Source organism: Oryctolagus cuniculus, chromosome 20, assembly GCF_964237555.1.
Source record: "Oryctolagus cuniculus chromosome 20, mOryCun1.1, whole genome shotgun sequence".
NCBI classification, from domain to species: Eukaryota; Metazoa; Chordata; class Mammalia; order Lagomorpha; family Leporidae; genus Oryctolagus; species Oryctolagus cuniculus.
In genome coordinates this window covers 15,212,953-15,237,178 of record NC_091451.1, presented here as the reverse complement: position 1 = coordinate 15,237,178, position 24,226 = coordinate 15,212,953, and the positions used below count along the sequence as shown (strand labels likewise).

At 56.5% G+C, this 24,226-nt stretch overlaps 1 protein-coding gene across 1 annotated transcript in view; it reads right to left on the bottom strand.

The window, feature by feature from the left end:
* Nucleotides 1–209: 209 nt before the first annotated feature.
* Nucleotides 210–24,226, bottom strand: part of GALNT16 (polypeptide N-acetylgalactosaminyltransferase 16) — a 100,234-nt gene continuing 76,217 nt past the window's right edge. Inside the window, exons 10-15 of the mRNA XM_051826331.2 lie at nucleotides 20,116–20,242; nucleotides 18,531–18,623; nucleotides 16,690–16,773; nucleotides 9,197–9,338; nucleotides 7,437–7,562; nucleotides 210–2,496 (exon numbers count right to left, since the gene is read on the bottom strand). Coding sequence (XP_051682291.1) covers nucleotides 2,359–2,496; nucleotides 7,437–7,562; nucleotides 9,197–9,338; nucleotides 16,690–16,773; nucleotides 18,531–18,623; nucleotides 20,116–20,242 — 710 coding nt within the window. The 3' untranslated portion in view covers nucleotides 210–2,358. The remainder of the gene's footprint in view (nucleotides 2,497–7,436; nucleotides 7,563–9,196; nucleotides 9,339–16,689; nucleotides 16,774–18,530; nucleotides 18,624–20,115; nucleotides 20,243–24,226) is intronic.

Below are 24,226 nucleotides of genomic sequence, written 5' to 3'. Positions count from 1 at the left end.
TCCACCTAGAACTGCCAGCTCCCAGAGCAGTTCTAGAGCCTTGGGCACCCCAGAGTGCTCAGGTGAAGAAGTTAACCAGGGGCAGGTGTGAGCACGTCCTGCCGCGCTTGGAGGTCTTGACTTCCGCTGAGGCATGGGGAGGTGCGGGCAGGGGGACGGCGCCAAAGGCCACGGCTCTGGACGCGGAAAGGAAGGGGCAGGTGCACGTGAACCTGTAAGAAGTGGTTTTATTCCAGGTGTGTTTCATAAAGATGAGGTCCTCAAGGACAGCTAGTGGCACATGCTTTGGTCAAGAGGAAAAGCAAAACAGATCGGGGCCGGGTCCCCACAAAGGACGGCGGGTGGAGGCAGAGCCTGGCTGGACCACAGAAGGTGACGGGAGACCCCTGAGCGGCAGTCCTCTTACATTCAACCAGAGAAGCTCCTGCTCCCCAGCCCCAGCCTGGCCCAGCTTCCAGGGAGAGGCCTCCCAGGCCCCGGCTCCGTCCTAGGCCGCAGCAAGAGGCTTCCCAGAGGAACAGGGGATCCGAGGCGCCCCCCGATGGCGGCAGTTGAAACATCGGGAGAGGGGATGGAGAAGTGTGGCCATGGGGACAAAGGGCCTTGGGCCTGAGTCCAGGGTTCCTGCGCAAGGGAGCACAGGAGTGCGGCAGAGAGGGTGCGGGCGGGAGACAGGAGGCGGGAGGAAACCGCCAGAGAACCGTCCAGAGCGGGCGCTGCAGACCACGGCTCCAGACCCCAAGGGCTGCGTGGAGTGTGCAGGGCGATGGCAGCTGGGGTGCACCAGGGAGGGAGGCCGGGGGGCGGCGGCTCCAATCCAGAGCAGAGGTTCAGACCCGCTGGGGAAACCCACAGACCCTCTCCCCAGGAAAATGCATATGTGCGCACACATACAATAAACAGGAGATCATTTCTGGAAGATTCCTGCACCTTCTGGACTCCATGAGCTTCCGCTGAGTGTGTGGCTCCCTGAAAGATCAGGGGCTCCTGGGATGCCTGTGTCTCCCCCAGGCTGGTTTGCCTTGGGAGGGAGACCCCCCAGGGGTCCTGATACCAACAGTCTCTTACCCAAAATCCCACTGCTTGAGCCAGTGGGTGGGGGCGAGGGGCATGGCAGAAGGGGTTCCATATAAGGCTGTGGGGCAGATGGGGTAGATGTGTTCTCAGTGGCTGGCACAAGGAACTGGGAGTTTGCTACCCAACCAGGAGCCCCCAGCTGGCCTCCCAGCCCGCTGCAGTGGCTCACCCCTTGTCAGAATCCTTCCTGTAGTGGGGAAGGGAAGGAGAAGGAGGTTTAGCCTAGGTGACGTAGCCCCCAGCAACACACGGATTGTCCACGGTCCAGAAAGGAAGCCCCCTCCTCACCGGCCACCCTGACCCATGGTGCTGGATTACAGAGGCAAAGTCCTTTGAGAAAGTGGGGGTCTGACGGGGCTATGATGAGGATGGGGCCGCTCTGGGGTGCATGGTGGCTGTCCATCTACCCAGGGGAACAGGGGCACAGGGCACCAGCTGCTCAGCCAGGTCCAAGAGAGCGAGGTCTCAGCCTGACACAGGGCCAAGCAGAAGTGGAGTCCGTTTCATAAGCGACAACTCAAGTCCGTCCCTAAAGATCCCTCGGCGGTTTCTGGCTAAGCACGTGGGCACCCCCAGGATCAGGACGGGAGGCCCCGTGTTGGGCTCCGGCCCCAAGCCTGCGAGTGTGTCCCGGAGAAGACACCATGTTCTCTTGGTGCTTGGCTATTCCTCCGTCCATGTCCTTTAGCAAATTGCCCATCCCTTGTCCCAGGACCCCTTCCCTCCCATGTCCAGTCCAGCAAGCACAGCGTTGGACTTGGTCTGACGGTCTCACCTCCTCCCTGTTCTTGGCCAGCCCGCAGGCAGCCCCTCCCCCTCCCCCACTCCTCCCAGCCTCCAGCCTGCCCACCGATGCCCGACTTCTCCTACCACATCTGTCCCCACAGGCAGGCTCCAAGACCCTCCTGGGCCCCTGTGTGAGCTTCTGTCCTTGCGCTCCCCAGGCAGCGAGGAGGGGGCCCACCCACACACCACTGCCCAGGCTTCCAGAAGGCTCAAAGGAGAGGATAAAGGGCCAGGCACCTGCCCAGCCACAGTCCAGCACCCCGACCATCTCCTGTCCTGGGGCGAGGGCGGGACAGCACAGGGGGCTTGGGGTGCGCCCCCTGCAGCCACCCCGGATCAAGTTTTGGAGAAACGTGTGTCGTGGCAGGGATGGTTGCTGATGGCTCCTGCAGAGATGTGAGGAGATGGAAACGGCCCCTGGACACTCCCCCACCCTAACCCCCGTCCAGTCCCAGAGTCTCATGCACAAGGTCACAAGAGGCCCCGGGGCTACCGTCAGGTGTGCGGCAGCAGCTGCCACTGCTGGGCCTGGGCGTCGGCCTGACACTTGCTGGTTGCCAGCTGGCCGGGCTTGTTCTCCAGGCAGAGGCCGCTGACCGAGTGCTGGATAGAAGTGCCTTTTCGCCTCCATTTCTGCGAGGAGGGGAGGAGGGAGAGCAATCGTTAAACGAGATGCGCCTGCTGCTGCCTGCGTTTCCCAGGGGTGTGCACAATCTCACGGACAGGGGGACTTGGCGAAGCTTGTGGAAAACGTGGAATTCAAACTTAAGCTTATTTTAGTGCAAAAGAAAAAAGTGAAATCTGTGCCCTTTGTTCATAATAGCATTTCCTCCGGAACTTTGTGAAGAGGCCTTGTATGCATGGAAGTGCCGCATGTACCTAGGACATTCCTCCTCATTTAAAACAGACAGCACGACCCCCAAAACAAAAGGCTGCCCTGCTCCCAGGCTGTAAGCCAGGCCCTTCCCCCTGGGGCTCTTGCTTGTGCAGATTGGCAGGAAGTTACGGTCCAGCCCTTAGACGGCCACGCAGAGGCCCGGGGCTGGAGCCAACCCAGAAAAGAATTTTCTTTGGCCTGCACAATGTTGATCTAAAATTTGGCTTAGTTGGCTCATAAAAATCTGCATTTCTAGCTTTTATGTAGACATTAGGTGCCATGTTTTTTTCTTTTTACATTTTTATTTATTTGAGACAGGGGGAGGGAGGGAGGGAGAGGGAGGGAAAGAGAGGGAGAGAGGGAGAGAGAACACCCATCATTCATTCACTGGTACATTGCCCAAATGCCTCCAATGGCTAGGGCTGGGCCAGGCAGAAGTCAGGAGCCAGGAACTCCATCTGGGTCTCCCATGTGGGTGGCAGGGACCCAAGCACTTGAGCCACCCCCTGCTGCCTCCTAGGTGCTCACCAGCAGGAAGCTGGAGTCAGGAGCTGGAGCTGGGATTCACACCTGCAGCTCTGATGGGAGTGGGCGTTGCAAGCAGCAGTTTAACCGCTCTGCCAGATGCCCACCGCTGGGCCCCACTTCCCACGGGACCTCAGCTGACAGTGGCTGAGGACTCCATCTCTGCTTTGGGGGAGGGGGGGCACTCATTCTCCAGTTTGCCATTGCCCCTGCCTGCTCCTCACTTCCCCCTTGGAGGGCTCCTCACCAGCTCCCTGCGAGTCCTGGTCTGCGTGAATCTCCTACTCCCACAGATGAGAACTCCCTGTGGAGCTCTAAGCCTCTGCCCTGGCCTGTAGCTGTGAGGCGGGTGCCTGCACCCTGCAGAGGGGACTGGTCACCCTCTCTGTAGAGACGACGCGTCTGGCAGGGTGGCGGGGAGGCTGGCGTTCCCTGACCACAGGCAGAGTCACAGAGGGGCTGCCAGGTCAGTTCCTGCACCTGCTGCTGCCTGCCGTCCCCCAGGTCTGACAAGGGGGAGAACAGCTGTTCTTGGAGAACATTCTGGAAGTGCCTGAATGGAGAGTGACGAGTTTGGAACACTGAGGAGACCCAGGTTTCAAGCCTCGGCAAGACAGGTCTATTTTTAGTTCCTTTCTGCTTTCCCTCCTACGCAACCATCTCTCCCCTTCTTCTGTCCACCTCATCCACCATAGCAGGTGGGAGTGCTCGTGACCGTGTGGGTGGAGCCCAGAGGGCCCTGGGAGGTGGGGGTCCACGTGCTCATTTGGAGTCACTGTGGAGGTGGGATGAGCCACCCGGCTCCTGCCCAGGGCCAGGGCTCCCCTTGGGAAAGCAGGGCTGAGAAGCAGCGCCTCTGGGCCTGTGTGGTCCCAGCAGAGAACGTTAAGTCAGGGGTAGTAGGTGGGACAGGGCTTGTGCTGTTGCTTTGTGCCCTTCTAGGTCCTGACATTTTCCTGGCCAAACCTCCAGCAATGCCCAGCAGGGGAGGTGAGACCACCCCCTGGCTGGGACAGCGGTGTCACAGGGTGCGTCCGCTCTGGGCTGCACAGCCCGGGCCGTGCTACCTCTGCACCCAGCCCCCAGCAGAGTGGTGGCTGCCTCCTTTCCCTTTCTCCCCAACCAGACTTAAGTTCCCTAGGGGTCAAGTCCACGCCTTTCTTTCATCCTTGTGGTCAACATGATCTGCACATGCCCTAGCACAAGGTAGTCACCTAATGCGGCTTTGTTTTATGATAAATAAATAAATGGGGTGGGCGGGGAGTGGTGCTGTGGTGCAGCGGGTTAAAGCCCTGGCCTGAAGAGCTGGCATCCCATATGGGCGCCGGTTCGAGTCCCGGCTGCTCCTCTTCTGATCCAGCTCTCTGCGATAGCCTGGGAAAGCAGTGGAAGATGGCCCAAGTCCTTGGGTCCCTGCACCTGCGTAGGAGACCCAGAGGGAGCTCCTGGCTCCAGATCAGCTCAGCTCCGGCCATTGCAGTCATCTGGAGAGTGTACCGGCAGATGGAAGACCTCTCTCTCTGTCTCTACCTCTCTCTGTAACTCTTTCAAATAAATAAATAAATCTTTAAAAAAAAATGAATGAATGAATGGCCCAACCACTGGGATGGGTTCCCCGGGTTGCAGGGTTCTCACTTGCTACCAGCACCATCAGGGCCTCTCTGGTTCTCCTGTGCACAGTTCTGGGCCTGGCCAGAGACACAGTATCAGGTCCCAGCACTCCCCTACCCCCACAGCCACGGCCCTTGCAGATTCCCTTCAGGGCAGGCAGGGAGGGAGCCTCTTGGTTTAGCAGTGGGGAGCCTGGGGCTCAGACAGGTGCAGGGAACGCCTGGGCTGGGAGCTGGCCTAACACACAGGAGCCTCTCAGAACTGCCTCTGAAGCAGGGATGACTGGGGACCCAGACGGCAGGTGCATATTCCAGAGGCCTGCTGCTGTGGAGGCTGTTCGTCCTGACCCCTGGGCATGGAGGGGCACCAGTACTGGAGCTCCCTGCTGGGGGCCAGGCAAGGTTTGCAGGAACAGAGGGAATGGCTCCAGGGAGATTCCCAGGAGCCCCACGAGCGGGGGCAGCACACAGGGGCAAACGGATGCATCAGCCCCAGAGAAGCATCTGAGCAGAGGCTGCCCTGGGCGACGCTTCCTGCTCTGGCCTCCTCAATGAGTGGGCGGGGTTCGAGCTGAAGGGAAGACCCGGGCACAGCCCCACTGCAGGGCAGAGGACAGGCAGCTTCGGGGTGGGAGGGCAGGCTGCACCCCCACAATCAGAAAGTGTTCCAGAAGCCCCAGGAATGCCCAGCAAACAGGCCACAGCACACAGAGTGCTCTCTCTCTCTCTCTCTCTCTCTCTCTCTCTCTCTCTCTCACACACACACACACACATACACACACACACAGGGTGGAGGGAGGGGAGCTGGTTGCTTTCCAGAATGGAATAGCAAACTGCCAGTCAACCCTAAAGAGACAGCGGGTCCAGGCACACAGAGAAGGGGCAGGAGGCAAACCCTGCAGGCTGATCAGAGAACCAGGCGGCCACCCGACCCCTGCACTGACCTCCTGCTGGCCAGCGCGGGCACAGGGAGGACCACCGAGAGCAGTGGGCAGCCTCTGGCCGTGGGCTCCTGCTCCCTCCCAGGCAGAAAGGGAGCAGCACAGGAGCCAGCCCACGGAAGCGGGAAATCCAGCTTCCAGTTCTGCTCTGTCACCGGCCGCTGTGTGCCCAGAGCAAGTGACTGTGTCTCTCGGGGCGGGGTTTCTCCCTTGACGGCTGGCCTGACGCGTCTCCCAGGATTAACAGGGGTAGCATGAGTGACGGTGCTGGACAAATGGAAAAGGCAGTGCCCACGTGATGCTGGTCGTGCCAGCTTGGAAATGAATGTGTCTGGGGCTCAGGAATTAAAAGGTAAGTTTATTTTGGAGCAAAAGTTTCTGAAATCCATGCTTATGAGTGATCTTCAAAAAGTTCATGTAAATTACATATTATGTACGGATTTCAAAAATTTTTGGCTGTAAAATAAACTTACCCTTTTTTTAAAAAAAGATTTATTTTATTTATTTGAAAGGCAGAGTTACAGAGGGGCAGAGGCTGAGGTAGAGGCAGAGAGAGAGAGAGAATCTTTCATCAGTTGGTCCACTCCCCAAATGGCCACGGCTGGAGGACCTGGGCTGATCTGAAGCCAGAAGTCAGGAGCTTCCTCTGGGTCTCCCACGTGGGTGCAGGCACCCAAGGACTTAGACTATCTTCCACTGCTTTCCCAGGCACATTAGCAGGTAAAAATTTACCTTCTAAAAAAGCAATTATTTGGAGCCGGTGCTGTGGTGTAGCAGGTAAAGCCACAACCTGCGGAGCTGGCATTCCATATGGGTGCCAGTTCAGGTCCCAGCTGCTCCACTTCTGATTCAGCTCCCTGCTAATGTGCCTGGGAAAGCCGCAGATGATGACCCAAGTCCTTGGGCCCCTGAACCCATGTGTGTGAACTGGAAGAAGCTCCTGGCTCCTGGTTTGATTGGCCCAGCTCTAGCCATTGTGGCCATTTGGGCAGTATACCAACAGATGGAAGATTCTCTCTCTCTCTCTCTTTCTCTGTAACTCTGTCTTTCAAACAAATAAATACATCTTTAGAAAAACAATTATTTTATTATAGTTCAAAGGCTGAGTGACAGAGAGAGAAAAGGGGAAACCGGGAGATTTTCTATCTGCTGGTTCACTCCCCAAATGACCACAACGGCCAGGATTGAGCCAGGCTGAAGCCAGGAGTCGGGAACTCCATCTGGGTCTCCGATGTGGATGGCAGGGGCCCAAGCACTTGGGCCGTATTTTTGCTGCCTTCCCAGGTGTTTGGGATGCAAATCAGGACTGCAACATGGGATGCCAAGGTTTTTTGCAAGAAGTGACTCAACCTGCTTCGCCACAGTGGTGGCCCCTACAATAAGCTCATCTTTTAATTCCACTTCCCCAGAACTTTCTGAAGTCCCCTTGTAGTCCCTGCCTTCACAGAGCTCACAGACAGGCAGGACAGACATCAAATACGTCTCCTTGTGAGTAACACAAGGGCGGGGCCTGATGCTGACTCGGGCCCCAGGAGCCTCTCTTTAGAAGGTTTATTTATTTGAGCCTACAGGTCTCCAGCCGCCCGTGCCCGCGCACGACCCTGGCGCGGGGCCACTTACCTGCTTGCCTTCTCTGGGGTTGCACACCTGCAGTGTGACTGGGGATCCAGGCGAGGACATTAAGGTGGAGGTGGCAGCCAGGCACTTCCCCTGCTGCTGGATGAGGTGGTCAGTGAACAGCCAGGCCTGCAGACAGGGGGAGGAGAGAGCAAGTGAAAACACAAAGCCCCAGGCTAGTACTCCGCTCCATGGTGAAGGGGCTCCTCTGTAGGTCCGCATCCCATACTGGGGTCCTTGAGCCCTGGAGCCACTCCCGATTCCAGCTTGCTGTCAGCGCTCACCCTGGGAAGGAGCAGGTAACGGCCCAAGTGGGTGGACCCCTTTGGGATCCATGTAGGAAACTCTAGTGGAGGTCTGGGCTCCGGGTTTCATCCTGGGTTGCTCCTGACTATCACCAGTATTTGAGACGTGAACCAGCAGGAGGCAGATCTCTCCTTGTCTCTCTCACTCTCTGTCTTTTAGATAAATAAAATACAGTAAATATTCTAGGTCATAAAAAGTACAGTACTAAGTGGATACAGGCATAGAAAAGTGAAAAAAGCAAATACAAGGATACTCCAAAAGTCTGTGACAATGGCATTAAAAAGTAGGTCTGTTTCAGTACAAAAAATTTTGAAATCCATGCATAGGAGATCTTCAACAGGTACATAAGAAATGTGTGTGGTGCAAACACTATGCAGAGGTTTCAAAACCTGTTGGCACCAAAATAAATCTTGTCATTCCATTTTTTTTGGTGAGCTTTTTGAAGTACCTTGGTACACTGTACATTTTTTTGTAGAATTTTCCACCAATAATCGTAGATGCTAGGGGTGAGTGTATGGATATTCAATGTATAATTCTTTCCATTTTTCTGTATGTTTGAAACTTTTCATGAGAAATATTAGGGTGGGGTGGCTTAGCTACAGCCAGCCAGCCAGAGGGCATTCAAGGATGTACCAAGGGATGCTAGGGGGTGAGGGAGGCTGACAAGACACGGCACCAGGGCAGCCAGGGAGCTGGGAGCTCTGAGCCTTCATCGTCTCCTCTAGGTCGTGTGGATTTCTTCCTTCCTCCCTCCCTTCCTCCCTTCCTCTCTTCCTTCCTTCCTTCCTTCCTTCCTTCCTTCCTTCCTTCCTTCCTTCCTTCCTCCCTCCCTCCCTCCCTTCCTCCCTTCCTTCCTTCCTTCCTTCCTTCCTTCAAGAGACAGATAGATGGGTAGAGAGGAAACACTCCCTCACCTGTTGGTTCACAACCCAAATAGGGGCCACCAAAGTGGTGAGCTGAGAATGCAAGCCAGGTCTCCCACATAGCAGGCAGGAACCCCAATACTCAAGCCGTCACTGCTCCCTTCCAGGGTTTGCATTAGCAGGAAGCTGGAGTCAGGCACTCCAGTGTGGGACATGGGAGTCCTAATTGGTGGCTCAAGTGCCAGGCCGAGCGCCTGGCCCCTGCTGTAGTTCTGCTGTGGGGCCCTTAACACGCCTATGTAGCACCAAGGAGTCCAGGACGTCTGCTGCCCCCAGCTGTGTCCTAGAAGAGACCGGGACACCGTTGGGTTCGATGTCTTCCTCTGCAAGAAGACGGCAAGGGGAGGTGGGTGCACCGAGGGCTGGAAAGGCGGCACTCCCGTGGCAGGAGCAGAGTGTGGGGCCCTTGAGCAAGGCACAAGGTACAGGCTGAGGACAGGGTGTGCAGAGGGAAGCCCTTCACCCCACTCCCGCCCGGTGCCCCCCGGCTCCTCTGCCACTCCCAGGTCTGACCCCAAGCCCTAAGCTGCTTACCTGGGCTGGAGGGGGGCTCTTGGCAGACCCCCTGCAGATCCCCATTCCGAGCAGGAAGTCACCGGCTGTGTTCTGGCCCTGGGATTCTAAGCAATTGACCCCTTGTTTAATGATGCCTGGGAGCACCTCCTTCACGGGGACACTGAGAGGAGAGACGGTGGTCAGGCTGGACTCTGCCCCCACCCCCGCTTAGCCACCAAGGTCTCTGCAGGAGGGGGCGGGCCTGGCAGCAAGGGAGGGGAGTCGGAGATGGGCAGGGGATGGGAGCAGCCCCCGGGGGAGACTGGGCCTTGGTCCCCCATGGGTTCTTCTGGAAGCTCCAGGGCTGGCCCTGGAGGTGAGGCCTGACATAGACCCTGGGGACAGAGAGGGCCTCTCCACGCAGAAAGGGGAAGCTTGAGCCGGGGCCTAAATACAGCCTGAAAGTCATTTTCAAAATGACAAGAAGGCGGATATTTTAAAGAGGCAACTTTAAAAGACACAAATGAAAATGTGTTCAGCTTCACTAGTGACTAAACAGGGGGACACTGGGGGGAGGCGCCACTGTGTGCCATGTGCATGGGTCCTTCAAAAAGTTCGTGCAGAAGAGTTAGAAGGTGAGTTTATTTTGGTGCAAAAAGTTCAAATCCATGCACATGCACGTTTATGAAAAATGCATCTCAGGAAAAAACTATGCAAGAATTTCCCAAGTTGTTGCACCAAATACATTTATCTTTTAACTCCATTTCCCACAAACATTTGAAGGCTCCCGGTGTATACACACGCACATATTTTTTAATACAATGCCTGGTGTTGGTAGTAGCTGTGGGATTGGATCTTTTCACGGCCTGTCGGCAAGAACAGAAGTTAGCCCAAAACTTTATGGGGGCAGGGTGGCTTTATGTATCATAGCCCTTAAAAATGCGCACACTTTTGACCTAACAACGCCACCTCTAGGAGTTCATCCTATGGAAATAATTATAAATGTGTTAAAAGAGACCCATCTCAGAGTGGTTGGTTTTAACGAAAACATTGGAAATTCCTACACCTGCAACACCAGGGGCGCAGCTAAATAAATTCTCATTCTTCCCTGAGATGGAAAACCCTGCAGTCATCGAAAGTGACTAAGGAAGAGGCCCCGTGCTGCGGTGCAGTGGGTTACGCTGCCGCCCTGCAATGCCAGCATTCCCTCTGGGCACCGGGTCCAGCCCTGGCTGCTCCACTTCCTACCCTGGTGCCTGCTCATGGGCACCCGGGGAAGCAGTGGGTGATGACTCAAGTACTTGGATCCCTGCCACCCACGTGGGAGACCCAGATGGAGTTCCTGCTTCCTGGCTTCGGTCTGGCCCAGCCCTGCCTCTTGTGGGCATCTGGGGAGTAACCAGCAAATGGAAGAGCTCTCCCTCTCTCTCTCTCACCCTTGCTCTGTCACTCTGCCTTTCAAATAAATAAATAACTTAAAGGAAAAAAAAATCCAAGCCGGTGGCTGAGTTCATGCAGGCTTGTGCTCCTACAGACGGTTATCTATGTTCTTGAATTATGGAGCCACGGGTGGGGTGGGAGGGACAGGCAGCCAGCAGGGGCTAGTCTGACCCTGTGCCTAATCGCTGCCCCCCGGGACCCTGTTCTGTCTGGTGGCAGGGGCACGGTGCGCTGTAACATTTCTGGGCCGGTGCCGTGGCTCACTAGGCTAATCCTCCGCCTAGCGGCGCCGGCACACCGGGTTCTAGTCCCGGTCGGGGCGCCGGATTCTGTCCCGGTTGCCCCTCTTCCAGGCCAGCCCTCTGCTGTGGCCAGGGAGTGCAGTGGAGGATGGCCCAGGTGCTTGGGCCCTGCACCCCATGGGAGACCAGGAAAAGCACCTGGCTCCTGGCTCCTGCCATCGGATCAGCGCGGTGCGCCGGCCGCAGCGCGCCGGCCGCGGCGGCCATTGGAGGGTGAACCAACGGCAAAAGGAAGACCTTTCTCTCTGTCTCTCTCTCTCACTGTCCACTCTGCCTGTCAAAAAATAAAAAAAATAAAAAAATAAAATAAAAAAAATAAAATAAAAAAAAGTAACATTTCTGGCATTCCTTGATGTGGGGGCCCTGCAGCCTCCCTCTGCACCGAGCTGGGCCTTCCTTCCTCAGGCTGCCTGGAAGCCCACAGAGGCCGGGAGCTGACTCACTCACAGAGCCCTGGTGGGGTGCACCACTCTCTCGCCACCCACCGGCAGCAGGTGTGCCTCCTCTGGACCCCTGTGTGGGTGCACAGCTCCCTGGGGTGTGGTGCACAGCCCCCTGGGGTGCAGGTGCACAGGCCCCTGGGGTGTGGGTACACAGCCCCCTGGGGTGCAGGTGCACAGGCCCCTAGGGTGCAGGTGCACAGGCCCCTGGGGTGTGGGTACACAGCCCCCTGGGGTGCAGGTGCACAGGCCCCTGGGGTGCAGGTGCACAGCTCCATGGGGTGTGGGTGCACAGCCCCCTGGGGTACAGGTACACAGCTCCCTGGGGTGCGGGTGCATGGCTCACTGGGATACAGGTGCACAGCTCCCTGGGGTGCGGGTGCACAGCTCACTGGGATACAGGTGCACGGCTCCAGAGTGGAGGTCTGACTCTGGCCCAACCAAGGTCCCAGACACCTTTGGTGCCAACTGGCACGGTGGGGTCACTGCTGCTTTGTATCAGTTGGCAGAATCACGAAATGTGAAGAAAAATGTTAATCTGACTTCTCTTGAAAAAAGATCAGACCACCCAGAACTTGCACCCCAGCATGGCACCCATCCGCTGTCCTGATGGCTGCTGCCCCCTGTGGATGGGCTTCTGTGTTCCAGTTTCCCACAGTCCCCACGACTTCGTAATGCCTGCTCCCACCTCACATCACTCAAAGAACTGGAGTTTGTGAGGTGCAGGGGTGCCAGGGACGGGGTGCAGGGGTGCCGGGGACGGGGTGCGGGGTGCCGGGGACGATAGCCACACCCTGGGTGCCTCACACAGCAGCAACAGGTCACATTCTCGCTCTCTAAGGAGGACGCGACGCCTGCTGAGGCTTCCGTGAGACCTGTGTCCAGAGGAACGCAGCCAGGGGGCCCTCGGCCTTAGGGAGCTGTGCAAGCAGAAGCGAGGCGATGGCCACGGGCACTGAAGGCCTGCCCAGCGATGTTCATGGGGTGACCTTGGGAAGGGCAGCAAGGACAAGGCCAGGTGCTGCTCCTGAGGTGTCTCTGCGGCAGCCGCCCTGGGGCAGCTGGGTGGCCGTCACTGTCACTTTCTCCAGCTCCTACCCCCCCCCCCCGCCTGTTTGTTGGATTCCCCCAGTCTGCACCTGCTTCCCTTTCTAGGGGGCCCCTCGAAGTGGGGCTGCCCGTGGACTTTCAGATGCCTTTGTAGAAATAGTAATAGGCAACATTTCTCAAGACACTCCACTTCCATTTGTTAGAAAATTGTCCTTGGGGCCGGCACTGTGGTGCAGTGGGTTGGGCCCCTGCCTGCCACACTGGCATCCCACATGGGCGCTGGTTCAAGTCCTGGCTGCTCCACTTCTGATCCAGCTCTCTACTAATGCACCTGGGAAAGCAGCAGAAGATGGCCTGAGTTCTTGGTCCCCTGCCATCCGTGTGGGGAGACCAAATAGAGGTCTAGGCTTCTGGCTTTGGCCTGGCCCAGCCCAGGCCATTGTGGCCAATTTGGGGAGTGAACCAGCAGATGGAAGATCTCTCTCTGTTTCACTCCCTTCTCAGAAATTCTGCCTTTCAAATAAAGAAGCTTTTAAATAAAAAATAAAATTGTCCTAATACACTGATTTGTTAGAAGACTTTCCTGCCATCTGTTTGGAAATATTATCATAAATGTACCATGTCCTCTTATGATTAGCATCTTCACAAACGGGCTGGGTTTGTGCAGTGCACAGCCTGCACAGTTGTTCTTGCTGGTCCTCCTAACAACCGAAGTGAATTAGCAGTTGCTTGGGCCTGCTGCAGAGCTGAGTCCTGGATAAGAGGGTAGGGCTGCAGGCCCGCCTCCCACTGCACCTCTGTAAGTGTACACAACTCTCAGGACCCCCTCTGGAGGGAAGCTGGTACCACCTGGCCCTTGGATCTTCTCTCCAACCCACATCTCGATCCACTCCTGGTCCCTAAGCTCGGGACTGGGGCTGAGTAACCGGGGAGGAATGAGGTCTGGAGTTCCCAGCGTACGCAAAGCGACAGAACAAACAGAAGATGACTCAAATGCTCCTCATTTAACGTAACTGGTTCCCTCCACTCCTCTATCTTGTGATCCATCCAGGTTTCTTTCCTCGCCTTTTCAAAACTGTTATGTATTTGAAGAAGAGAGAGAGAGAGGGAGAGAAAGAGGAAGAAGGAGAGGGGGAGAGAGGGAGAGAGAATCTTCCAACTGCTGGTTTATCCCCCACATGCTCACAATAGCCAGGACTGAGCCAGGCCAAAGCCGAGAGCCCAGATCCCCAGCCAGGTCTCTCCGATGGGAGCACGCGGCGGCAGGGACCCAGTGACTTGAGCCATCACCTGCTGCCACCCAGGATGCACGTAAGCAGGGAGCCAGGACTCCAATCCAGCGCTCGGATCCGGGATGCGGGTGTCCCAAGTGGGGTCTTAACTGCTGTGCCCAACACCTGCCCTGGTCCAGGTTTCTGATACAACCCTTCTTCCTCTTGGTTCCCAGGGGGTGCTACCTTGGGGCACGTTTCAGAGAACAAGGCGTGGAGAGGAAGGACACGTTCCCAGCCCTGCCTCCACAGGCTTCTGGGCTCCTGCTCCTGGGGTCACCGCGCTCCACACGAACGCTCTAAGAACTCTGACGGGAAGCAGAGACGTGACCGCTCTTCTTCCCTCAGCATCTCCGAGATGACACTGGTGAGCGAGCACTGTCCCCTGCAAAGCGGTCCCTTCAGGAAGTTGTCCATTTAGCACCGTCTTCTACATTAATGTTCCTCCTTTCACAGCTCTTTTCCGGGGAGCCATGGCCAGCCAGGCTGTCAACTTTCTTCCAAGGATGCTGCTGTTCTCAGATTGTTCTGGAATTTCTTGGCAATGTCTCCTGGAGTCAGTTTGGACTTGTTACCTTAGAGTCAGCCTGCCTTCAGGACTGGGGATTATATTATCTGGGTTAATCATCTGCTTATTCACTGGACTTGGCTACAACTTACATGGGCTGCTTACCAAAAATTAAGCCTGCTCTCAAAAGACAAAGATTTGCTTTCTTCAAGGATTTGAGGGGTGGAACATTCCAGAAAGCCACGGCAGGGCCCTTGGGGGAAAGCTGGCAGCAGTGGGCTAGTCCTGCCCCCCAAGGTGAGGGCTATCGAGGGACAATGCTCACTTCAGACATCACTGAGCCATCCTGCGCACGCCACTCACAGTGTTTACCCAGTGCCTGTTCTGTGCTGGGCACTGTTCCACCTGCTGCAGATAAAGCAGCGAACAAAACAGAGAAAAGCCTCTGTCCCCACGCCACTCATGGGCGCGTGTGGGGAGATGACACCAAAATTAATTGGCCAGATATGAGGCAGGCAGGTCCAAAAAGTTCACGGAAAATGGAATTACAAGATCACGTTGGGGTGGGCATGTAGCCTAGAAGTTATGGCATCTGCATCCCACATCTGGGCTCAACTCTCGGCTCTGGCTGGTGACTCCAATGCGCTGCCAATGCAGACCCTGGAGGGCAGCAGTGATGGCTCAAGCGGTTGGGTCCCTGCCACCCACGTGGGAGACCTGGACGGAGTTCCTGGTTGCCAGCTTTGGCCCCAACCAAAGGCCACTGGGTGCATTTGAGGAATGAGCCAGGGGCAAGGGGCTCTAATTCTCTGTCTCTCAAATAAGTGAATAAGTAGTTTATTAGAAGAAAACATAAGTTTATTCTGGTGCAAAAATATGTTTAAATTCATGGATGGTTTTTCCTTACTGCATATTTTCTGTGACTTTTTTGAAGACCCCTCGTATGCATGGATTTCAACATTTTTTGCACCAAAAAAACTTAGACCTTGTCATTACACGTTTCTACTGCCTTTCTCCCATGCCGGTCGGGGACTGGAGCTACAGAGCAAAGCAAGCCGGGAAGGCAGGGGAGGAAGGCACTGCTGCTGATGCCCCGTGTTCCAGGCCAGCGTCCCTGAGAAGGGCACACCTGAGATACGACTGGAGGTTAGCGAGGAAACAAACCACAGGGATGTACCCAGGACAAAGAGCAGGGCTTAGAAAAGGAGACAGGGACAGGGGCACCACCGTGGGCTCACCCCAGCCACCCAGCTGACTCCCTACAGTCCTCTCTGGAACCCAAGAATGTTCACACGGAGCTGCAACTGGAAGCCAGCATTGCGGCATAGTAGCTTCAGCCTGCGACACTTGTATCCCATATGTCTGCCCACTGAGTCCCGGCTGCTCCACTTCCAATCCAGCTCCCTGCTAATGTGCCTGGGAAAGCCGCGGATGATGACCCAAGTGCGTGGGCCCCTGCACCTACGTGTGAGACCTGGAGGAAGCTCGTGGCTCCTGGCTTCGGCCTGGCCCAGCTCCAGCACTTATAGCTATTTGGGGAGTGGACCAGCAGATGCAAGATCTCACTCTGTCTCTTTCCCTCTCTCCCTGCCACTCTGCCTATCAAATAAAGAAGCAGTGGCGGGCCGGCGCCGCGGCTCACTAGGCTAATCCTCCGCCTAGCGGCGCCGGCACACCGGGTTCTAGTCCCGGTCGGGGCGCCGGATTCTGTCCCGGTTGCCCCTCTTCCAGGCCAGCCCTCTGCTGTGGCCAGGGAGTGCAGTGGAGGATGGCCCAGGTGCTTGGGCCCTGCACCCCATGGGAGACCAGGAAAAGCACCTGGCTCCTGGCTCCTGCCATCGGATGGGTGCGGTGCGCCGGCCGCAGCGCGCCGGCTGCGGCGGCCATTGGAGGGTGAACCAACGGCAAAGGAAGACCTTTCTCTCTGTCTCTCTCTCTCACTGTCCACTCTGCCTGTCAAAAAAAAAAAAAAAAAAAAAAAAAAAAAAGAAGCAGTGGCAGCAGTGTGCATGTGCCACCGGCCCTCTCTTTGTCCTCATTCGCTTGTGTGCTCTCACAGTCCTCAGGGCTATGATACGGACAAAGCACAACCTGCTTAAGTCGATGGATGGGGAGTCCCTGAACCCAGGCCCTGCTTGTTAGCTGTTTCTCATTTTCCCACAGCAGCAGACAAGGCTGTGGGCCCTGGTCAGCCACGCATGTTTTGCTCTGGCCACTTTATTCCCTTAGGATGAACTCCCAGAAGCGAGGGGCGGGCTCAAGGAGCACGGACGTCTCTGTGGTCTGTGCTACCCAGGAAGCATGCACCACGCACCATGGAAGGCCGTGATGTCCCTTTCTGGGTCTAAATCTGGTCCATAACAATGTTGGTTCCCAACGCACCTGATAGCTCCTGGAAACAGCCATTCGGGCCTCCCAGCACCTTCCCATGAAGATAAACACCAGGGGCTAGAGAGAGCCTGTTACTGGGGCGGGGGTCCTCAAGCCGCCAGCCCCTCCCCACCCCTCCCCAGGCACTCACGTGAGCTCGGGGTAGACGTTCTCCAAGTACCAGCGGAAGGACTTGCAGTTCATCTTTTTCCTCTGCTCGATCCGTGTGGCCACACTGAAGGAGACAGGCTTGGTGGCCGGCGGTGTGGGTGGAAGCCCCCGGGATGGGCAGAGCCACCCCCACCCCCACAGGGCCCGTAGTCTCAGTCCCTCTTCCCATTTTCCTCTGGGGAACAAAGGCCAGGAGCCACCGCAGCCTCCGCCGTCCTGCCCTGGCCTCCTGCCCGAGTCATCCTCTGGGCTCTTGCCCCAAGCCCACCTTTCAGGACAAGCCCAGCTCTCGGGGGACCAGGCTTTAGCCGGCTTCCTGCCCCCTCCTCCCCCGAGACCTCGGCGCACCCTAAGCTGGTGCTGAGCTTTGCAGAGAGCAGAGCCGATTCCAACAGGTGTTTCCCTCTCCTGAACTCCACACTCCGAGCGAGGCCGGAGCAAGAAGAGCCACATTTACATCTCCTCTGGGAGCGTGGCCACGACCGTGCCAGCTGATGTGTCCGTGGGACACCAGCCCCGCGCTCACCTTCCATGCCTACACCTGCCACAGCAGCCCCTGGCCGATGCCCCTGTGGCCACCCAGCCCAGCCTCCGTGTCTTCCATAGCAGTCCACCCACCCCAGAAGACTTCTAAGAATCGGACGAATCTAAGAGGACGTGAAGGACTGAGCACATGTTAGCTCCCAGTGAACTGTTTCGTGGCATATTTTCTTATAGAGACGGTGACAAATCTGCATGAGGGAAACCAGAATTTAAGTAGGAGATGAAAGTGAGGGGGCTTCAAAAAGTGCATGGAAAAAAACGGAATTAAAAGATAAGCTTCCAGAACCAGCGCTGTGGTGTAGCAGGTAAAGCTGCTGCCTGCGATGCCAGCATCCCATATGGGTGCTGGTACAAGTCCTGGCTGCTCCACTTCCAATCCAGCTCTCTGCTATGGCCTGGGAAAGCAGTAGAAGATGACCCAAGTGCTTGGGCCCCTGTACCCATGTAGGAGACCTGGAAGAAGCTCCTGGCTCCTGGCTTAGGATCAGCACAGCTCCAGCCATTGCAGCCATTTAGGGAGTGAACCAGTGGATGTAAGACCTCTCTCTCTTTCTCTCTGCCTCTGCCTCTCTGTAACTCTGCCTTTTAGATACAGAAAGAAATCTTTTTGTTAAAAAAAAAAAAAGGTAAGCTTATTTGGGTACAAAGCAAATTTCAAAACCCACACATGGCTTTTCCATAACGCACATTTTCCATGAACTTTTTGAAGACTGTTCCTATATCCTCCACTGTGATCCGGTATGCACCATGTAGGTAGGACACACACACACACACACAACTGAAATCACAGTTTCATCATACAATGTTTACCTCTCACTGCAATCAACGCTAATTTTCCATTCTGTTCAGTGCTAATCTAACCCATAGTGTTCTCTCTCTCTCTCAATGCTGGTCACGACCCACACTAAATGGATTTCACAACCCATCTGCCTCTGAAAAATGCTTAGCGAGACTGTAGTCGTCACAGCCGGCAGGAAAATAGGCAAGCAGATCACAGCAGTGAACAGGAGTAGAGAGAAAAGCCCAGACTTCTTCTACAGACAGCCCCTCCCAAGGTCCTGCTACAGATGTCCCTGTGCTGCCGGCAGCTGTGCAGGGCAGCTCAGTCACAATCGACCCTCCCCCCGGGAGGCTGCGGGCACCTCTGGACAGGGCCTTGTCTCTGCGTGGCCTCCCAGCCCAGGGAGAGCTCTCTCCCTAGGGAAACTGTGAAGGTAGTTTGCTATGGCTGTGCCAACGTGGACGGAGGGAAACTGAGGGCGTGGGGTGGGGTCCCACCTGCCGAAGGCCTTCCCGATGGCGGAGGGCCGGGCCTCGTAGTAATACTGCTTGTACTCGTCCATCCACACCTCTGCGGTGCGCTTGGTGTTCCTAGAAGAACAGAAGAGCAAAACAAGGTCGCCAGAGAGACAGCAGGGTGGGGTCAGGGTCAAGATGAACGCTGCCATCCTTTTGGTCAGTTAAAAGTTTGCAGTTTGTGGGGCTGGTGCTGTGGCATAGGGGGTAAGGCTGCCACCTGCAGTGCCGGCACCCCATATGGGCACCAATTCGAGTTCCAGCTGCTCCACTTCCGATCCAGCTCTCTGCTCTGGCCTGGGAAAGCAGTAGAAGATGGTCCAAGCGCTTGGGCCCCTGCACCCGCGTGGGAGACCAGGAAAAAGCTCCTGGCTCCTGGCTTCGGATCGCTGCAACTCCAGCCATTGCGGCCAACTGGGGAGCGAACCAGCGGATGGAAGACCTCTTTATCTCTCTGCCTCTCCTTATCTCTCTGTGTAACTCTGACTTTCAAGTAAATAAATAAATCTTAAAAAAAATAAGTATGCAGTTGCAGTTTGTGAAAAAATGAGGCCATGTAGCCAAGGGCAAGAAGGCTCTCAGGAGCGTGTGCAAACGCATGCCGATTGGGGTGATATAAATTAGCGTAGTCTCCAGGGAGCGAGGAACATCTGTCAGTGTCCACCACAGACTCGGACACTCTCTAAGGAATCCATTCTACAGACGCGCAAAACCTCCCCGGCATAGCAAGGCCACGCACACGAACATGGAGAACAAAGCACCTCCATGTGATGGAGTGTGAGGCCGCTTTGGGAAAGGGTGCAAGCTTGCAAGCTCAGCCTGGGTGCGTCACATGGACAGACGCCTCTGCTCCACTCCGTGCAGCGTGGCCAAAACACAGGCGTCAGGAACAACCACAGCATGGCCCCCTTTCCATAAACACCAGCATGGACCGGTGGCTGTGTGTGTCTGTCTCTGTGCATGGAAGCCACAGTTATGGACGTGCAGAGCGGCTACCTTTCAACAGTAGCCACTCCTGTAGAGCCAAGAGGGCTGCGCAGGAGGAAGACGGGTCATGAGTGGCTTTCCAGGCCAACAGCAGGTGCACCCTGTGGCTGGGGACTTGGCTGCAGAGACAATGGATCGAGTCAGGCATCCGTGACCAGCAAGCGGGCCTCAGTGAGTGGCGAGCAGCACAAGTCAGTGAGTGAAAAGTGCAGCAGACAGAAAGTAAGCAGGGTAGGGGCCAGAAGAGAGGCGGATTGTAATGCGGCAGATGGACGAAGTTTTCATAGAGAAGAGCATATCGGAGCTGAGACCTGGACCAGCCAGGGAGGGAGTCGCTTGGTTATCAGGATCTTGGTCCAAGGGAGCCAAGGCAAGGGATACCTGGTGGAAACTTCCTGGAGGTCCTGCAATCCCAGAATGTCAGATCTGGGAGGGGGGGACTGGGGAAACCGAGGCCCGATACACGAGATGGGTGTGCATGTGTGTGACTGCCCAAAGTCACGGCTGAGCAACTGGGAGGGCCAGCGTCCAGGGCCAAGGCGTCCCAATCCGAGCCCAGGGCACGTCCGCTGCGACTCACCTGATGTAGGTCAGGGCGTTGCCCTCGGGGAAGTTGTAGGGGTGCCGCTTCCTGAAGACGTGGCCCACGCGGCTGCACGGGACGATCTCCAAGCTCCCGCCGCACATCCACACCCTGAAGGAGAGCTCTGCGGGAGACGGCAGGGGTCAGCGGGCGAGGGGCTGCAGGCCGAGGTCCGCTGAGTGACGGTGGGGAGGGGCTGGGCCTCCTCTCCGTGGTGTCTCGTGGCGGGGAAGGCTGGGGTGTCAGTTCCCGGGCCCGATGAAGCTTGGTGCCCGTGTTGCGGACAGTTCACGCCCCCCTGGCCTGGCGCATGCGCGCACGTGCCTGCACGCCACGGAGACACGCGCACTCCATGTTGCAGTTTGCATAAGATTTGGCCCTAGGAAGTCATGCAGGAATGTAGTTCCCCAAGTCTGTGTTAACGGTGCTAAGAGGGCAGAAACTGGCGGGGCCCCCGATGAAGACGGGTTTAGGTTGTTACGTGGCTGCCCCGTGCCTGGATGCTGCTCGCTTTCTAAGTAAGGAGAGACCACAGAGAGGTGGACACACCGCTCCCTGTCTCCTGCCCCAGGAGGCTCTGTGCTGCCTCGGACTTCGCCAGGAGGAAGACCTTGTACCTCCAGAACTGTGAGCCCCAACAAACCTCTTTTTCTTTGCAAAGTAACCCACTTCCGGTATTTTTTAAAAATATTTTACTTATTTGAAAGGCAGAGCGACAGAGAGAGGGAGGGAGAGACAGAGAGTGGGATCTTCCATCCGCTGGGTCACTTCCCCAGTGGCAGCAACAGCAGGGGCTGGCCTCTCCCAGTTGTGGAATTACAAAACAAAGCTCCCAGTTGGTCCTGTGCTGTTCTAATCAGATCCTCTAGCTCATGCCACAAACTTTCATTGAGCATCTATTATATGGTCAGAAGCTGTCTTGGACTCCCTTATACTGTAGTGGCAGGGGGGAGGGGGCAGGAACTCAGTAAAATAAGAAAAAAAAATAGAAGTCACAAGCAAATGAGTGAGCTATGCTCATTAATTAAGCAGGGCAGGGGGCTGTGCGTGTGTGTGTGTGTGTGTCCCATTTTTAATTAATTAGGCTGATTAGGGAGGTTCTCACTGAGCTAGGCCCTGAAGCAGAGGAGGGAGTGAGACACCTGGCTCACAGGGGACGCGCACCCCAGGCAGAGGGGCAGGGAGGGCAGTGGATTCCTACTGAGTAATGGCGGCCAGTTCCAGGGCAAAGAGGAAGCCGGGCCACGGGAGCGCAGTGAGGCAGGAGGAGAGGAGCGGGAGATGAGGGCGGGGCTCGCAGGCTGCGGTCTTGGAGGGCAGGGCTGATAACAGGTTTGGTAGTGGCAGAAAGGACTTGGGGTTTGCTCTGAGTGACAAGGGAGCAGGCTTTGAGCAGAGGAGGAATGTGATCCAGCTATGGGTTTTGTTTTGAACTTTTATGATTTATTTGAGAGGCAGAGATCAGATAGGGTGGTTGGTAGGAAGAGAGTAAGTGGGGCGGGGAGAGAGCTGCCACCTGCTAGTTCACTCCCCCAGATGCCCACAGTGGCTGTGGCCCACATTGGGTTGGGTTGAAGCTGGGAGCTCAGTGCAGGTCTCCCACGTCGGGCGGCAGGAACCCAGTTACTGGAGCCATCACCAGGTCTGCATTAGCAGGAAGCTGCAATAAGGGGCCGGAGCTGGGGTTCAAACCCAGGCACCCCGACGTGTCCTAACCTACCAGGCTACACGCCTGTGCCCCGCTGTGTTTAAAAAGGATCCCTCGCTTGAATCCACTTAGGGCGGCCTCTGGGCTGCTGAGTCTGGTGTCCCTGGGGACACAGAACACATCTCGACTCGGTGTGGGCGTCTGCCTTCCTTCAACCAAGGAAGGAAAGAAAGGCCCGCACCCTCCAGAGACAGGCGTCCCGCGGCTCCCTTGGTGGAACAGCGCCCCAGCCAGCGTGGACCTTTCTTTGAATTTTTTCTAAGAAACAAAACCCCGGCCAGAACCACTCCACTGGTCCCCTTTCAAGTTCCCGCAGGTGGAGCCCTGGCCTCGGGCGCAGTTTGAAGTGAGCTATTTGATCATTCACTTGTTTCTCCATCGGTCCCCAGCCAGAGGAAGAAAGAAAGGAAAAAGCAAAACCTTGGGGAGCCGGGAGACAGCTGCTTCCCAGCTTCCCAAGGCTTTCCCGGAGCCGGGGCTGCCGAAGCTCGCTCAGGCCCAGGACACAAAGGAGGTCACCAGGGCCCCAGACCCATGGGAGGGGGTCAGGACAGAAGGGTCGCTGCCCCAGGACGTTTGGCATTTGCTTGTCCAAATGCCTGCCTGCGATGGATTCCAGGAGTGAGTTAGGAAGGGAGGGCCCCCGCACCCTCCCACAACCCCACCCGTCGCCACTCGGATTGGTTTGGAGTTGGGGTCAGGGCTGTCCCGAGCCCCACTGTTGTTTTCTGGCTCCTGTAATGCTGCTGCCTGCAGCCGGGAGAGATGGCGAATTTCCCGACTGAGATGTGGAAGGCAGCACCCACCTCGGTTTTCCTGCCTGTCCAATGGGTGATGGTCTGAGAAATCTGGCCCAGCTAGAAAGGAGGCAGTGGGGAAAGGCTGGGTCTGGTGCAAGGGCAGAGCTGGGCCCCCGTCCTGCTCAGGCACACATGCACCTGCAAGTTCCTGCAGACCCCTGGGTGGCTCCGCACCCTGCTCTGTGTCGGCAGCTGCCAGCCGGAGAGAGGCGCGAGGGTGAGGGCAGCTGTTTCCCCCGACTCCCTCCTCCTGGAGCCTGGCTGGCAGCCCGGGCCCCAAGACCACAGCCAGAGGTGCTCCCTCCATGTCTTTCAGATCTGGGGTGGGCACAACCCCCCCCCCCCCCAGTAGCACACTGTCCCCAGTAGCTCTCCATATCTTGCTCACTCTGGGTAAATGCATCCTTAAAAAAAAAAAAACAACAACACAACCCACATCGGAGGCACCATCTGTGTCCTACCAGGCCCTTGTCCGAGAGAACTCAGTCTCACCAGCAACCCTGGGAAAGAAGGGCCTTCACTTCCTGTTTTGCAAATGAGGACCTCAGATCCCAAAAGCTGTCTCCGGGGTGGGCATTTGGAACAGTGGTTAAGATACCACTTGGGATGCCCGCATCCTGAATCTGGGTTGCCTGGGTTTGAGTCCAGGCTCCACCTCCAGTTGCAGCTTCCTGCTAATGTGCGCTGTGGGAGGCCGCAGATGACGGCTCAAGTCCTTGGGTCCCTGATACCGATGTGGGAGACCTCTATGGAATTCCTGGATTCTGGGTTCAGTCTGGCCTAGCCCTGCTATTGCAGGCACTTGGGGAGTGAACCAGTAGATGGAAGATTAATGTCTTCTTTAAAAAAAGAAAAATCTCTTTACCCAAGGACTCCCAGCCCACACATACTACAGCCTGCAGCCTGGGCTTGGATCCACTGTGACCACTGCACGGTGCTCCGTGGCCCTCACTGAGAAGCAAGAGTGTGGGGCAGCAAGTCCAGCCCCTACTGAGCGTCGCTCGCTCGCCCGCATCTGTCTCCTCCACTGCTGCTCCAGGAAGTGGCGGCAGCAGCCCCCTGCTCATGGGCCTGGAGCGCTCCGACGGCCTCACGCTGCAGGACAGTGGCCGCCAGCTCGGTGCTGTGCATCCTCACGCATCACGTCCCCGCCCTCAGCGACCTCCTGCAGAGACTCGGCCTCCGAGAAGCTTCACGCGTGCAGGGCTTGCACTCTGGCCGTCTGGCTCATCGTCACCCTCCACTGCCAGCCGTCTGGCCCATCGTCACCCTCCACTGCCCACCTCCCGGCCTCTCTGGTAGGAGGGCTGCCCTCTGGTTAAGCTGTGACCTGTGTGTTACACCCCAGGCAACTAGCCATGTGGCCCCCTGCTCTTCCAAACCCCCAAACCTCTCTGTTAGCTGACTGTGCGGCTCTGGACAAAGGGCTTATCCTCTCTGTGTCTCCGAGTTTTGTTTTGTTTTAATCATAAGGTAGAGATTATAGTATGTATCTCAGAGGGCCTGAGGATTAAATGACTTCATTATGTGTAGACCCCTTAGGCCAGGGCCACAGGCACAGGAGGCACCTAGGGGTGACTTTGATTATAGTCCCTGTGTG